Genomic DNA, 13643 nt, shown 5'->3' on the forward strand with positions numbered 1-13643 from the left:
ATAATTATATACTCTGATGATAAAGAGAAAGGCTACGCTGCCAGATCCAAGGTAAAAGTGCATAAGGAATATTTAAAATGTAGCTGGAAACTACATTTTTATGTAATTATTATGTTCTTATTGCATGAATAGAAGGTCTCCTCCTCAGGTTGATGTTTACATCCCAACTGTGTGGTCAGAGAGAGATATACAAATATACACTGAAACAGGAAATTATTCAGATTTAAACATCTTTACATAAATAATCCATATGGTCCATAAAAAGGTAAGTTAAATATTTTGAGGTGTAGTATGTGGATCCTGATGTGGTAGTAGGGGGATCTGTTCTGGTCTACTGTCTGGTGGTGGTGGTAGACTGGATCCTGTAAAACTATTTATCAACTTTCTCATGCCAAGAATCATTCCTACTTCACCCAATATTTAAGAGACCTCCAGAGTTGCCTCTAGATCAGGGGTGCCCAAAGTCGGTCCTCAAGGGCCACTGTCCTGCAGATTTTCCAGTATTTCTTGTTTCAACATACCTGACTCAAATGAAATAGATCCAACAGCCTATTAAGTTTTGAACAATGACTCATCAATTTGAGTCAGGTGGTTTTGGAGCAGGCACATATCAAAAACCTGCAGGATTGTGGCCCTTGAGGACCAGAGCTGGGCACCCCTGCTCTAGATCAAGGCTATTCAAATCCAGCAGGTTTTCCATGTCTCTGCTCTAACTCACCTGACTCAAATTACTGAGTCATGGCACAGGACTTCCTGTTGGAGAATATAATTTGAGTCAGTGCTAGCTTAGTCAGCGCTAAGCTAATCTTTGAGCATCCATATAATTTATTTTGAGCTCAACATGAAAATCTTGATTAACTGAGTTGGTGTTTAGTTCCTAAATACTCACTCAAAACTAAATGACAAGGTTTCCCCAAATGATTTTAAAACTAATCTAGAGCTAGCATAGAACTAGATTAGCGCTGCTACGTAGCTTCATGCTAACAGTAGGTTACCAGCCTTACATATCTTTAGTAGCTGTACATTCACAAGGACTAAATCTTTCCTAGAAATGTGCAGCCAGAAGGTAATATTTTTAAAGGATGAATAATTAGGAAACTACTTTGAAACTGGTGTATTGAGGCGGTCAGCCCCCCCTACACACACACACACACACACACACACATGCTCTAGCTTCACCCCTGGCTGCATGGAGAAATTTTATTTTAAAACAATTTTAAAACAAGCAGATCTTAAAAACAAAAGGAAATATTTATAAATAGAAATAGTTTTTCCAGATTTGAACCATGTGAAAGCTGAACGTGTCTGCATGATTTAATTCATTCAAACTCATGCATACCTGAGTATTTCCATCTTTTATGCTCAGCTGTTTTCATGGGAACATATATCATTTCTCTTCCAGCTGCAGAGTTGTGTGAGCATGTTTCTGGCTTGTGCTGCATCTGTTTTCAGGCTGGGTGGCCACGTTTCCTCTGACATCTGATGGTGGTGGACTCTCCCGCAGCCTCTGGGCTGGTGTGGAGGTGTGAACCTGGGAGCGCTGCAGCCGTTTGCAGCTTTATGAGCCACCATTTGTTTCCCAGCAGTCGTGGAAAGAAGCTGCAGTAGCGAACAGACTACAAGGCTGGAAAAGCTGCACCTTCAGGGTTGTTTACAGCAGCATGCAAAGGTTTGGGCACCCCTGGTTAGAATGTCTGTTACTGTTGAAATGAGCTCTAAGAGGCAGAGAGTGAAAGATGATACACCTAGCAAAGGTATGAGAACCCTAGGAAATTTGAGCCTTTCAGATTTTAATGATCCTGTTAGGGTTACAGCTCATTTTGAATTATGCTCTAGAACATGATAGAGAGGATTTAGAACAACATATAGAAGTACATTACATGCTGCATTTACTGACCCTTGTACATCCAACGTTTACTCAGGAGAAGGTCAGTTAACAGTAACAGTAAATATTTGTAGGTTCGTTCGGTTGATACAATACAGTAAAAACGAGCAAATTTCAGGCATTAAATTTGGTGATTAATTTGCAAGCTGTGATTAATCTGATTAATCATTTGATATATATATATATATATATCAAATACGTTTGAAATTATCTAAAGACTGATATGAAACAGTGCAGATTTCCACCTTAAACCTGACATTTTCTGGGACTGTGAAAATGGTTTTGTGTCAGCCCAGCAGAACTATGAACTACTTGCAAACACCTAAAAAGTGTTAACTAAGAAGTTAACTCAGTATGACAAACACAACAGATCTGTAAGTACTACTGAAACATCCTCGACCGAACGTCTGCGACACAGGGACTCCTTCACGTTGCCAATATCGATGTTGTACTCAGTGGTCTGGATGAAGTGTTGTGCAGCATCAGGTTGTATGTTGTGGCAAAAACATAACGCACCTTAAACAATTCATTAAAAGCACCAAGTGAGAAGCCGACCTGCAAGAGATGGCATGCAGCCGTCCTGCAGCCAGGAGGTAGGGTTGTGTGCTTGTTGTGATGGAATCAAGATGTTCTTGGATGCTGGTTCCTGTCTGAGAAAACAAAACACAATCACTTGGCGAGATTAGTACAGTTGCATGGTCGTAAACTGCTTACAAAAAGTGCTTCAATGTGTAGGTGATCATTACCAGCAAAACCAAGGTTCCCTCAGTGAAATACCCTTAAATAAAACAACTAAAATAAGGAACAAACCTTCTGGAAGACCGGGTGGGGGGGTCAGGTGTAACGGCAGTAATATAGACGAGAGGTCACCGTCCCAACCTGTAAAACAAATTCCATGTCAAGTGAACCATCAGCAAAGTCAGTCGCTGCGTTTCCATTATCGTTTTTGGCTAAATTAAAGCGATATTTCTAAAGTTGCGGTTTGCAGGTGTTTCCACTGAATTGTAAAATCTCCACTTTGAGGAGGAAGATTATAATTCTCTGTAAAACTCTTCATTTTGCTGTTGTTTGCTATCAAGAATGCAGTTATATTTTTTTCTTCAACTCTTTGTAAAAACATTGTCGCCTCCTCCTGTGTCCACTCGTACTGGTTTTTTATTGTGATTTTGGGGGTAATGGAAATGCAGGGTTTGGGTCACTCTTCCATGTTTTTATACCAAAATTACAGTAGTTCTGTATGATCATAAGCTCTATACTTTTTCTGCCCTCTCTTTCATTTAATACTTAAACTACTGTAAACATGTCACACAAAACATCTGAAAACATTTTGAAATGAGAACAGCAGAATTTTGTGAGTTTTTTTTTAGCTTGGCAAGTTGTCACTATTTAGTTTTTCTCTGCCTTCAGTGGTGTGAATACCTGAACACGGCTGCAAGTTTATTATACGTTTCTGGCCTGTGTATGTTCTATGTATGTATGTTTCTAGCTAGCATACTAACCCGGCATGAGTGTACTGCAGAGTAAGAACTTACCACTGACGGGTTATAAGTGAAGCACACATAAGTGCAGCCAATGTTTGGAAAAAGTCATACCAACTTCATCCACTTCAGTTCCATCCTCAGGAGGATCAGCTGTCAGGAGGAGATTTTGGGGCTCATTGATGGATGGAAGCTTTCTGCTTGTTGGATGATCATCTTCTTGTTCTTTACCCAGGACAGTCTCTGGAGCAAACTGGGGCTCTTGCCTGGCATCTGGACCTTCAGGCTCCTCTCCACGAGATGTTAATGCACAATACAGAAAATTCCATATTTTGACAGCCATATACAATCACAGGCAAAGACGGTTCAGATCTTCCAGTTTTATTATAGTACAGGGTTTTCTCCATATGATCGTCTGTCTCTAGCAGCGGATCTCTGAATAGTTTTAATCCTCCAGGCCAGGCAACTAGAGCGACACTCACCGTCATGACAATGCTCATTTCAATATGAAAGTCTTGAATGTCACACAAGAAAACTAGTCTGTGTCTAAAACCCGGAAATAATTCTGATGTCATGTCACAATTTAAAATGGTCGATTTAAAAGTCCTACAAGAAACAGTTTGGCATTTGAAATCAACAACATGCACTCTAGACATGATACCATCCGACTTTTTAAAAACAGTTTTTACCTCAGTAGAAAGTGGTCTCCTACTGATAGTTAACAGCTCACTGGCATCAGGCATTTTTCCCAAGTCACTAAAGAAAGCTGCTATTAAGCCTCCTAAAGAAAAGGACTAGATGCCTCTATAACGAACAACTATAGACCTGTCTCTAACCTCTCTTTTATTTCCAAGATTATTGAAAAAGTTGTATTTCACCAGCTTCATGACTTTTTAAATGAAAGTGGAAATCTTGATAAATTTCAGTCCGGCTTCCGACCTCATCACAGCACTGAAACAGCTCTGGTCAAAGTGTTAAATGACATTAGGTTGAATACTGATTCTGGTCAAGTATCAGTCCTGGTTCTGGTCTAGTATCAGTCCTGGTCCTGGCCTAGTATCAGTCCTGGTTCTAATCTAGTATCAGTCCTGGTTCTGCTGGATCTCAGTGCTGCGTTTGATACTGTAGATCACAGAATCCTGTTGCACAGGCTGGAAAACTGGGTTGGACTTTCTGGAGCGGTCCTTAACTGGTTCAGGTCCTATTTAGAAGGCCGGAGTTATTTTGTTCTGATCGGCAGCTATGAATCCGAGTGAGTGGCCATGACTTGTGGAGTCCCCCAGGGGTCAGTCCTTGGACCTTTTCTGTTCAACGTGTATATGCTCCCTTTGGCTCAAATATTACAGAACTATAGCATTAATTATCAAAGTTATGCAGATGATACACAACTTTATGTGTCTCTGTCACCAGATGACTGCAGTCCAATAGACTTAATGTGTCAGTGTCTGGAGCAAATAAACACCTGGATGAAGGAGAATTTTCTACAATTACATGAAGAAAAAACTGCGATTATTCTGTTTGGTAGCAAAGAGAAGAGGGTCAGCATTGGTAAACACCTGGAGACTCGGGCTCTTAAAATCACCAACCAAGTTCGTAACCTTGGAGTGTTGATAGACTCAGACCTGACTTTCAGCAGCCACATCAAAGCTTCACTAAGAAGCTTTTTTAGTCTCCCAGAAAGACCAAGAGAAACTCATCCATGCATTCAACTCCAGTAGACTGAATTACTGTAATGGTCTTTTAACAGGACTTCCTAAAAAGACCATTAAACATCTGCAGCTCATCCAGAACGCTGCTGCTAGAGTTTTAACCAGAACTAAGAGATCTGAACACATCACACCAGTTTTGAAATCTTTACACTGGCTTCCAGTCAGTCACAGAATAGATTTTAAACCCTTCTGAGCCACCTAGAAAAAAGCGATCACCACGGCAACAGACCTAGCAGGCAGAACGGCCAACGTGGGGGATCCCCATGAGGAAAACACTGGAGTTAAAACGAAGATTAAATAACGTTAAGAAACCATAAGAACAGCTATGAATGAATGAATAAAAGTAATACAGTTGAAAATTAAAATAAAATAACATGAAATAAAATAAAAAATTAATTAAAAACAAAAAAATTTAGTTAAAAGATAAGCTAAAAAGGTCTTAAGCCTCTTTTTAAAAACATGAACAGTCTCTGCAGCCTTGAGGTTCTCTGGCAGGCTGGTCCACAGATAGTTGTAATGGAGGCTGCCGTGGAGCCGAATGTCGTGGGAAAGACAAAAATTGATAAAAAGACCAGCTAAAAATGTTTAAAAAGGCAAAAATAATAAAAATAAAACAAATTCTTTGGTTAAGATTTTCTTTTTTGTAGTTTATTTTTATTAATTGTTGGTAGTTTTCTAATTAGGAGTCTGCAACATTTCACAAAACCTTTAACTTTCTAAATGTTTTCCTCCAAACTCTTCATTACCAGACATTAATATCTGACATATTTTAAAATGTAAAGTTACTATCTCGTCTTTCATCTTCCACTCGCTCAACAGGAAGTTAAATTCAGACCAGGGGTGCCTAAACTTTTGCACGGCGCTGTGGTCACATTTTGATGAAAATGGAGTTAAAATTATTTTTTTCTTCTTTCGGTCTGAACATAAATCAGGCATTAAACTTCTCATTGTTTATTCCAGCTCGAGCCGCCTCCTCGTGACGACCCGTTTGTTTCGCGCGCGCGTCTGTTCAGGTGTCGGACCTGACGCCTCCTCGCGCAGCACATTTACGAGCTCACACCTCAGCAGACTTTCCCACGGTCCCTCACACACCTCCCTCCCTCCACCTCCTGCGCGCCGGGCACGCGCCATGTGTTTTGTCACCTTAACAAAGAGCTCGTGCGGCCTCGTTTCGACCGTTTGGGCGCGTGTTGCATAGAAGGTGACGAGTTGGACGTTTTTAAAGACTCAAACAAACATGACTCAGCAGGTTTTCTAACAAATAATTAAAAAAAAATATCTAAACTGTGCGCGAGCAGAGCCCAGACTGAATCATTCAGATTACCATGAACTAAAATGTGGAAAAGAAAGAGCGCGCGCACCTGGAGGCGCGTGGCGTGTCGCCTTTTGTGGAATCTGACGACCTGAAGAAGAAGAAGAAGAAGGAGAAGAAGAAGAAGCGGGGGAGAAGAAGATCGATAACAGATGGCGCGCGATCGAATATGTGCATATTGTCGGCTGATGCTTCCTGGAGATGCGTGCACGCGTCCCCCCTTCTGTCCCATGGGAGCGACGCACGTGCTGAGCAGGTATGAGCCACAGGGCGCATGCGTCTCATCATCAGTGATCATTGATATGATTGTCTAATCAGGTGATCGATTATCAGCTCACTGGTCGGTTTAAGTTTCATGTTGTTATTTATTTATTTGTTTATTGTTACTTTCTGGGCTTACAGGTTCCGGGTTTTGGCGGGTTTGGGTTGCGCGTGACCGCAGATGAAGTTCAGATTGGTCCTGTTTCTGCTGTTTATATTTTTGGCACGCGCGAGCGACGCCAACTTTTTTAAATTGCTGTTGTTAACGGGCCCCGCGTGCGGTCTTATCTTATTCATCTATGGGACGCTTTTGTCTCGAGCCGCCGCGGAACACACACAAACACACACACATACACACACACACACAGAAGCTTCAATTGTCACCATATTAGTATCCAGACGCGCGCGCGCGTGTGTGTCGGGCCAGATGAAGCGTGCCGCGTGTCGTGGGTGCGTTTTGGATTAGAGGAGGAGGAGGAGGAGGAAGGGGGTTGTATTCAAAGCCAGGACCAGCGCAGGCACGCGCTGCCCTCATTACAATAAAAATAGAGGGCGCGGTGGGTCGCGAGCGTGAAAAAAGACAGAAAAAGCAGGAGTTTGTCACCACGCGACGCTCATCACACATCTGTACGCTCCAGACTTGTCACGTGACTTTGTGTCATAAAATGTTTTGTATTTACTGAAAGTGAAGAAAACTAAGTGTTGTTTTACAGAAGTGGATCTAAAGCTTTGTGGGGCCCATGGAAATAAACTTTTCTTTAAAAATAATCTAGTTTTCAGGAAATAATAAACATTGATGTAAACAGTAAAGACATTTTTAAAATAAAAAACAAAGAGCCACTGATAGTTGTCATAAACAACTGTTACTCAGGATGATCATGTATGTCTTCAACCCTTAAAACACCGAGCTATTTATTTTTATTTGTTCATTTATTTATTTATTGGACAGATTATGAGGCTAAAATGACTCATTTCCAGTTACTCACAAAACCAGCTCCAACTCAGCTGCTTTTTAAAAAGAAAACATAAAAGGCAGAAGACGTTTTGGGACAGAGAGACAGAAAAGAAGACTTGATAATTGAAGACTTGGTGAAGCTGCTGGACAGCGTCTGAGATGGCTGCTATCTCCTAAATGACCACTAGATGGCAGACATTCATTTTAAAGAAATAATTAAAGCTAAAGCGTGGAGAAGCATCCTAAAAGCTGGGATCACCCGATGATGTGAACAGACTCCTACACACGTGACACTGATGTAATCAGACCTGCTCTGATAAACACACGAATGAAGCATCACAGTCATTTTTATTTAATGTACATTTTCAGTTTATCAGCGCAAAGTCACGTGACCCGCAGCTCACACACACACACACACACACACACACACACACACACACACACACACACGAAAGATGTTTAGATCGAAATCTTGCCCATTTCTTATAAAGTGCGCGAATGCGTGCTTGTGTACATGCGTGCATGTGTGTGTTTGAGTCTCAGCCTCCTTCCCCATCTCCGCTCCTTCCTGCACGCGACAGAAAAAGAGCCTGTTTTCTGATTGGTTCTTTGGGAGCTTTTTTTCTCTCTGATGTTTACAAACATGAAACGCTGACGTCACAGTGAGGTTTACCATCTTTTTTGGGCTTTAGGGGTTCAGACATGTACCTGCAGCAGGTGTGACTCCAGCTGTGCGGAAAACGGAGCGTTTGGCCGCCCAGGTTGCCCCCCCCCCCCCCCAAAAAAAAAAAAAAATTAGGAAAATCCACTTTCATCTGGACCCCCCCAGCGTGATTTATTTATTTGTTTATTTCTACAGGTTATTTTTTCCGTCTTATTAAATTTTCCTTACAGTTTTCTTTCGGTTTGCGCGTGTTCAGAAAGGATCGTCTATCAGCGAGAGGAGGAGATTTTTTTCAGGTAGATTTTTTTCCTAGAGCCCCCCCCCCCCCTCTCTCCCCCTCTCACCCCGCCTCTCTCGCGGTAGCCTATAAAACTGAGGTGGAACCGCAACTGCTTCAGTCCAGAGTTCAACGGCTGACAGGATTTTCTAACCGCTTCCACTTTCTTTCTGCCGTCACGCGCATTGACTGACTTTTAACCTGGTTTTGTTTCTGCACCGGGACCGGTTCGTGTTCCTTCCTGCATTCAGGTGTCGCGCTCTGTTTACTGTTGGAGCGGTTTGGACTTAAAAGAACTGATTAAACCTGCAGGTGGACGTGTGGCGCTTTGTGGCCCCTGGACGCTCCGCTATGGCGCGCTTGTTTTTGCGGTGTTTCCTGCTGTTTGTTTCGACGCAGGCGGTGAGTAGCCCTGACAGCACGCGCACACGGGATGTTAGCTGGGATTGTAACGTGAGTTACGGAGGCTTGCTTGTTCTGCGGCGGTGTTGTGCTTGGCGCGCGGGCAGGCTTGGAGTTGTGCGCTTTTACGCGCAGCTTGCTGAGCTCTTTCTGCGCTTTCATTAGGATTTAATTCAGTTTATTTAATGAAAATATTACATTTATGGGCATATTACTGTTTAAACATGTCAGTCAGATGAATTTATGATGTTTGCAAGTAGAAAAACAGGCGCATTTTAAGTTTTTTTATACCAATAAACTTCCTGTGCAGTTCTGATTTTTTGTGTTTATTTTGCGCATTTTCCTCATTTTACACGCAGCTACATAAATAAGCTGGTGTTTGACCACATCCTCAGTATCTGCCCGCTCTCTGCCCCTGCTCACCCTCAGGCCCCCTCTTTTGGAGACTTCGAGCTGAAGATCGACTCCTTCACCAACTCCAGCGGCGTCTGCAGCTTCCAGCCCCGGGACTGCCAGATCTTTTTCCGCTTGTGCCTCAAGCACGTCAACAACCCGATGTCTCCGTGCACGTACGGCACCGCGCTCACTGAGATCTTCGGCGCTGACCCAGGCTCCATCTCCGCGAGCGCGCCCATCAGGGTGCCATTGCAATTCAAGTGGTCGGTAAGTGTGAAAAATCTCACCAGCTGTCCGCGGTGTTTAATCTTATTCTGACAGAGCAGACCACGCGCGCGCACGCGTCTGAATCTGCTGATGGATGTGATCACTGATAGTTTTCTGATTAATTTCAGGGAACTTTCTTTATGATCGTTGAAGCCTGGAAGGCAGAACCTGCGGGGTTGGAGTCCACAGGTAAAAACAAAACAAAAAAACACAAATAAAACTCCTGCTGCAGTTGCACCGCTTCACCACCAGGCGGCGACAGAAACACCCAGACGCAAGTTCCTGTGGTCTTTAAATGTTACACCTCTTTTTAGATTTTTTTTTTAACTTTAAGACCCGAGATTCTCCCCCTCTTTGAGGTTGCTTCCTGTGCTGCTTACTTCACCTCTTTCTGGTTAAGACTCTATCCAGACTCAGTACTGTGCACTTTGATGTCCTGGAAATGACCTCACATGTCCTTTTCTTTTCCCTGATATCTGAACTGATCTGACCGCCTCACACTCCCGATGACACACACTGTAACAGGAGAAGCAATAATGCTTCTTATCTGAGCAATGCTTCTTGTTCCAAACCACCATGAAGCCAACCAGATTTTTATCATCATTTAATTTTGAAGTTCATGAATAAAATTACATCTGCTTCAACATTAGATTTTATCAGATAAATATTATTATCGGCTGGATACAAGTCTGCCTCTCCAAACCAAACCTCTTAAAAACTGATTGAAATTTTAGGGACTGTTTATTTTTTCTATAATGAATATTTAAGCACCTAAATGGAGACTTTTAAAGCTGTCCTACATTCAGGGCAACATCTCCAACATGGCAGCATTGTGGCCTTTCTAGGATTTCTGCTACTTGGAATAGTTATTTAAAAATGCACTCTTAAAGACGAAAAATCTTCAGATTTGTCTGACAAACATGTTCTCCACCATTTTTATGTCCCACTCATCCAGAGAACCAGAACAACCTGATCAGCCGGATGGCGCTCCACCACAGCCTGGCTCTGAGGGAGGAATGGTCCAGGGAAGAATACTCCGACAACCACAGCAATCTGCGCTTCTCCTATCGCGTAGTCTGCAACAGGTTTTACCACGGAGAGGGATGCTCCGCCTACTGCCGGCCTCGCAACGACACCTTCGGCCACTTTGACTGCGACAGCGAGGGGAACCGGCGCTGCCTGGAGGGCTGGAGGGGCGAGTACTGCTCCGACCGTGAGTGCTGAACAAATCCCAAATCCCAATCCTGACAGGCCACAACACACCTGGATGGTTTGCCACCAAATTCATTGTTTTAATAGTTGCCATAGCGACACTTCCACTCACGAACTGATATAAAAAAATACCGGAATTTAATTTGATTAGAAAAAACCAACCTGAATTAGAAATGAACAGATTTTAACTGACGGGAGGGAAACATGATGAAATAAATTATTAATAAGTGAATAAAACGTTACTGGAAATGATTCGGTGTAATTACGAAGCTTAAAGTTAACTAGATTTAATTACACTTGATCTGTTGGACTAATTTGCTTTATTATGAATGGGAACTGATTTAATTTTCCTTTAATAAATTGAATTGAATTGTAATAATATTCAATTTCACTGGGAAGAACTGAATTATGATGAAAGGAAATTAAATCAATTATTCAGACAATGAAATAGATGGAGCTGGAATTAATTGGATTGTCATCAATTAAAATAAAATCAATTATAGAGAATCTATGAGTTACAATGAACTGGACTGAATTGGACTCCACTGAGTCTGTATTATTGAAATAAATAGTTTTGAACTGGAATAAATTAGTTAGGATTTAATTTGAATTGTTTCATATATAACCAATGAGACTAACCTGGACGTTATTGAATTGGATGAAACCGGAATGAAGTGGATTATAATGAGATGGATTTAATTAGATTACAGAAATGTAAATAACTTGGATTTTAATGAACTGGAATGAATTGTTTTACACATAAATAGATTAAATTGGACTACAACGAAACTGATTTTATTAGAAATCATCGTAAATAATTTAAATTAAATTCAGCTTTATTTGTATGTTCACAACAAAATATGCTCTACAGACGTTATCAATTCAAACCAATTCATTCCATTAAAACGAATCCCCATTTGTCCAGTTTATGACAACTATGTTCGTACAAGCCATCTGTAGCATTTCTAAACCAAAGGATAAATTATTGTCTTCTGAATCAGATTTTAATAAAAACTGATTACAGACAAAAAGACAATAATGAACTGGAATCGAGTCAAATGAAGTGGATTATATCTGGAATAAATTAGATTATAGAAATGGGATTAATTTTAGATTTTAATGACCTGAGATGAATTATTGCACATGTGTTACACATATTTATGTTGAATTGGAGCAATCAATCAATCAATCAATCAATCAATCAATCAATCAATGGTTATTGTCAAAAGTACAATAAGATTAAAAACTTAAAGTGTAATCACACAACAGACAAAGTCACCTGAATGACGAGCGGAGGAAACGGAATAAAAGTGCGTCGACGCCGTTTGCAGGGACGGGTGATGGTTCCAGGTTAAACCTGGACGTCATACAGCTGCAGCTCCACCGGAGGCCAGTAGTTCCAGCAGCTGGTGGCCTGGGACGAGATGAACTGAAATAATCTGGATTAAAATGAAATAAAATACAAGTTAAGATGTTTTGTTTGTAGTAAACTCTTCCCTGTTTTCACGCTGATGTCTCTTCCGACTGAAAGGATTAAATCGAGCAGTTTTAACGCCATTTTTGGCCCCAGTGTCTGCAGATCACAACAACAACAAAAAGATCTTAGAGTTTCTGCCGTTTCCAGAGGCTCTGAGGTCTGCTGCTTTTGTTTTGAGCTCAACAAAGGGCCCCTGGTTGGCCCCCGGATGGCCCCTGGCCCGCTGCTTTAACAGGGACACGCGCTGCAGCTTAATGTGTGCGGCCTTGCGTGAAAGAAGACGGCATGTGTTGCTTTTGTTGTGCGAGCCAGCTGCTTCGTTCAGTACTTAACAAGCACTTGTAGAGGAGGTGTGTGAGGCCCTGAGAGGCGAGCTGTTCTGTAACTCGTAATAATGTTCTTTCCTCCTTCCTCCTCCTTTCTCCCTTTCCCTCTCCTTAACCCCTCCCCCCATCATCTCCTCCCATCAGCCATCTGTGCAGCAGGGTGCAGCGAGCAGCACGGCTTCTGCGAGTCTCCGGGGGAGTGCGTGTGCCGACAGGGCTGGCGTGGCGAGCGCTGCGACGAGTGCGACCGCCATCCCGGCTGCCTCCACGGGACCTGCCAGCAGCCCTGGCAGTGCAACTGCAAGGAGGGCTGGGGAGGCCTGTACTGCGACCAAGGTGGGTTTCACCTGGAAACGGGCCAGCCAGCACAGTCATGGGGCAGCCGGGGAATGCAGTCACCAGCTCTCAAAGTAAACCATCTGCTGTCTTTCTACTTTAACCTGAGTTTGAGCAGAATAGCATAAATGATCATTACTGCAGCCGCTGACACACACAGGATGGCGGTCTGTCGGGTGAATGACCTCCACACCAAAGAAGGTTCATTAAAATGTTCATTAGAGGTTTACTGACTGCAAGGGACCAAACCAGCGCCAATAAATTACTAAATTAATCACATTATTAACTAAAAAAATTGGTTATTGAGCTTTATTATTAAGTTTTTTCAGTAATTCAATTTAAAAAGTAAACTAATTATATGCAAAGTGAGACATTTCAAGCAGTTATTTCTTATAATTGTGATGATTATGGTATACAGCTGATGAAAACCCAAAAATCTAAATGTCAGAAAATTAGAAAAGGTTGAAAAGTTCAGTGTTGTAGCCTCTAAGAGCCGCATGGTAATCACCTGCAGACCATCACTGACTCCCTCCACCAGGAGGGAAAGCCTCAGCCGGTGACTGCAGAAGAAGCTGGATGCTCTCAGTGCTGCATCAAAGCTCATCAAGAGGCAGCTGAGTGGAGGGAGAAGCTGGAACAAGCAGCAGGATGAAGCAGCCGGAGAGGACGGTCAGGAAAAGGCCGAT

General features: G+C 42.2%; 1 protein-coding gene and 1 long non-coding RNA gene across 3 annotated transcripts in view; one reads left to right on the plus strand and one right to left on the minus strand.

Moving 5' to 3' along the window:
• Nucleotides 1–2072: 2072 nt before the first annotated feature.
• LOC121646350 lies at nucleotides 2073–3880 on the minus strand. The gene is made up of 3 exons (XR_006011605.1): nucleotides 3418–3880; nucleotides 2696–2764; nucleotides 2073–2535 (listed from the first exon to the last, which is right to left on the minus strand). It is a non-coding gene; the product is annotated as an uncharacterized LOC121646350 (long non-coding RNA).
• A 2646-nt stretch (nucleotides 3881–6526) lies between these two features.
• dlc (deltaC) overlaps nucleotides 6527–13643 on the plus strand; it is a 48398-nt gene continuing 41281 nt past the window's right edge. Inside the window, exons 1-5 of one of the 2 annotated variants that reach the window (XM_041994898.1) lie at nucleotides 6527–6640; nucleotides 9373–9606; nucleotides 9735–9795; nucleotides 10562–10819; nucleotides 12766–12957. In XM_041994898.1, the coding sequence (XP_041850832.1) occupies nucleotides 6554–6640; nucleotides 9373–9606; nucleotides 9735–9795; nucleotides 10562–10819; nucleotides 12766–12957 (832 nt within the window). In that variant the 5' untranslated portion in view covers nucleotides 6527–6553. Of the gene's footprint in view, nucleotides 6641–8674; nucleotides 8944–9372; nucleotides 9607–9734; nucleotides 9796–10561; nucleotides 10820–12765; nucleotides 12958–13643 lie in introns of those variants that run through there. The other variant, XM_041994899.1, reaches the window with a different exon arrangement.

This window comes from Melanotaenia boesemani, chromosome 9 (assembly GCF_017639745.1).
Source record: "Melanotaenia boesemani isolate fMelBoe1 chromosome 9, fMelBoe1.pri, whole genome shotgun sequence".
NCBI classification, from domain to species: Eukaryota; Metazoa; Chordata; class Actinopteri; order Atheriniformes; family Melanotaeniidae; genus Melanotaenia; species Melanotaenia boesemani.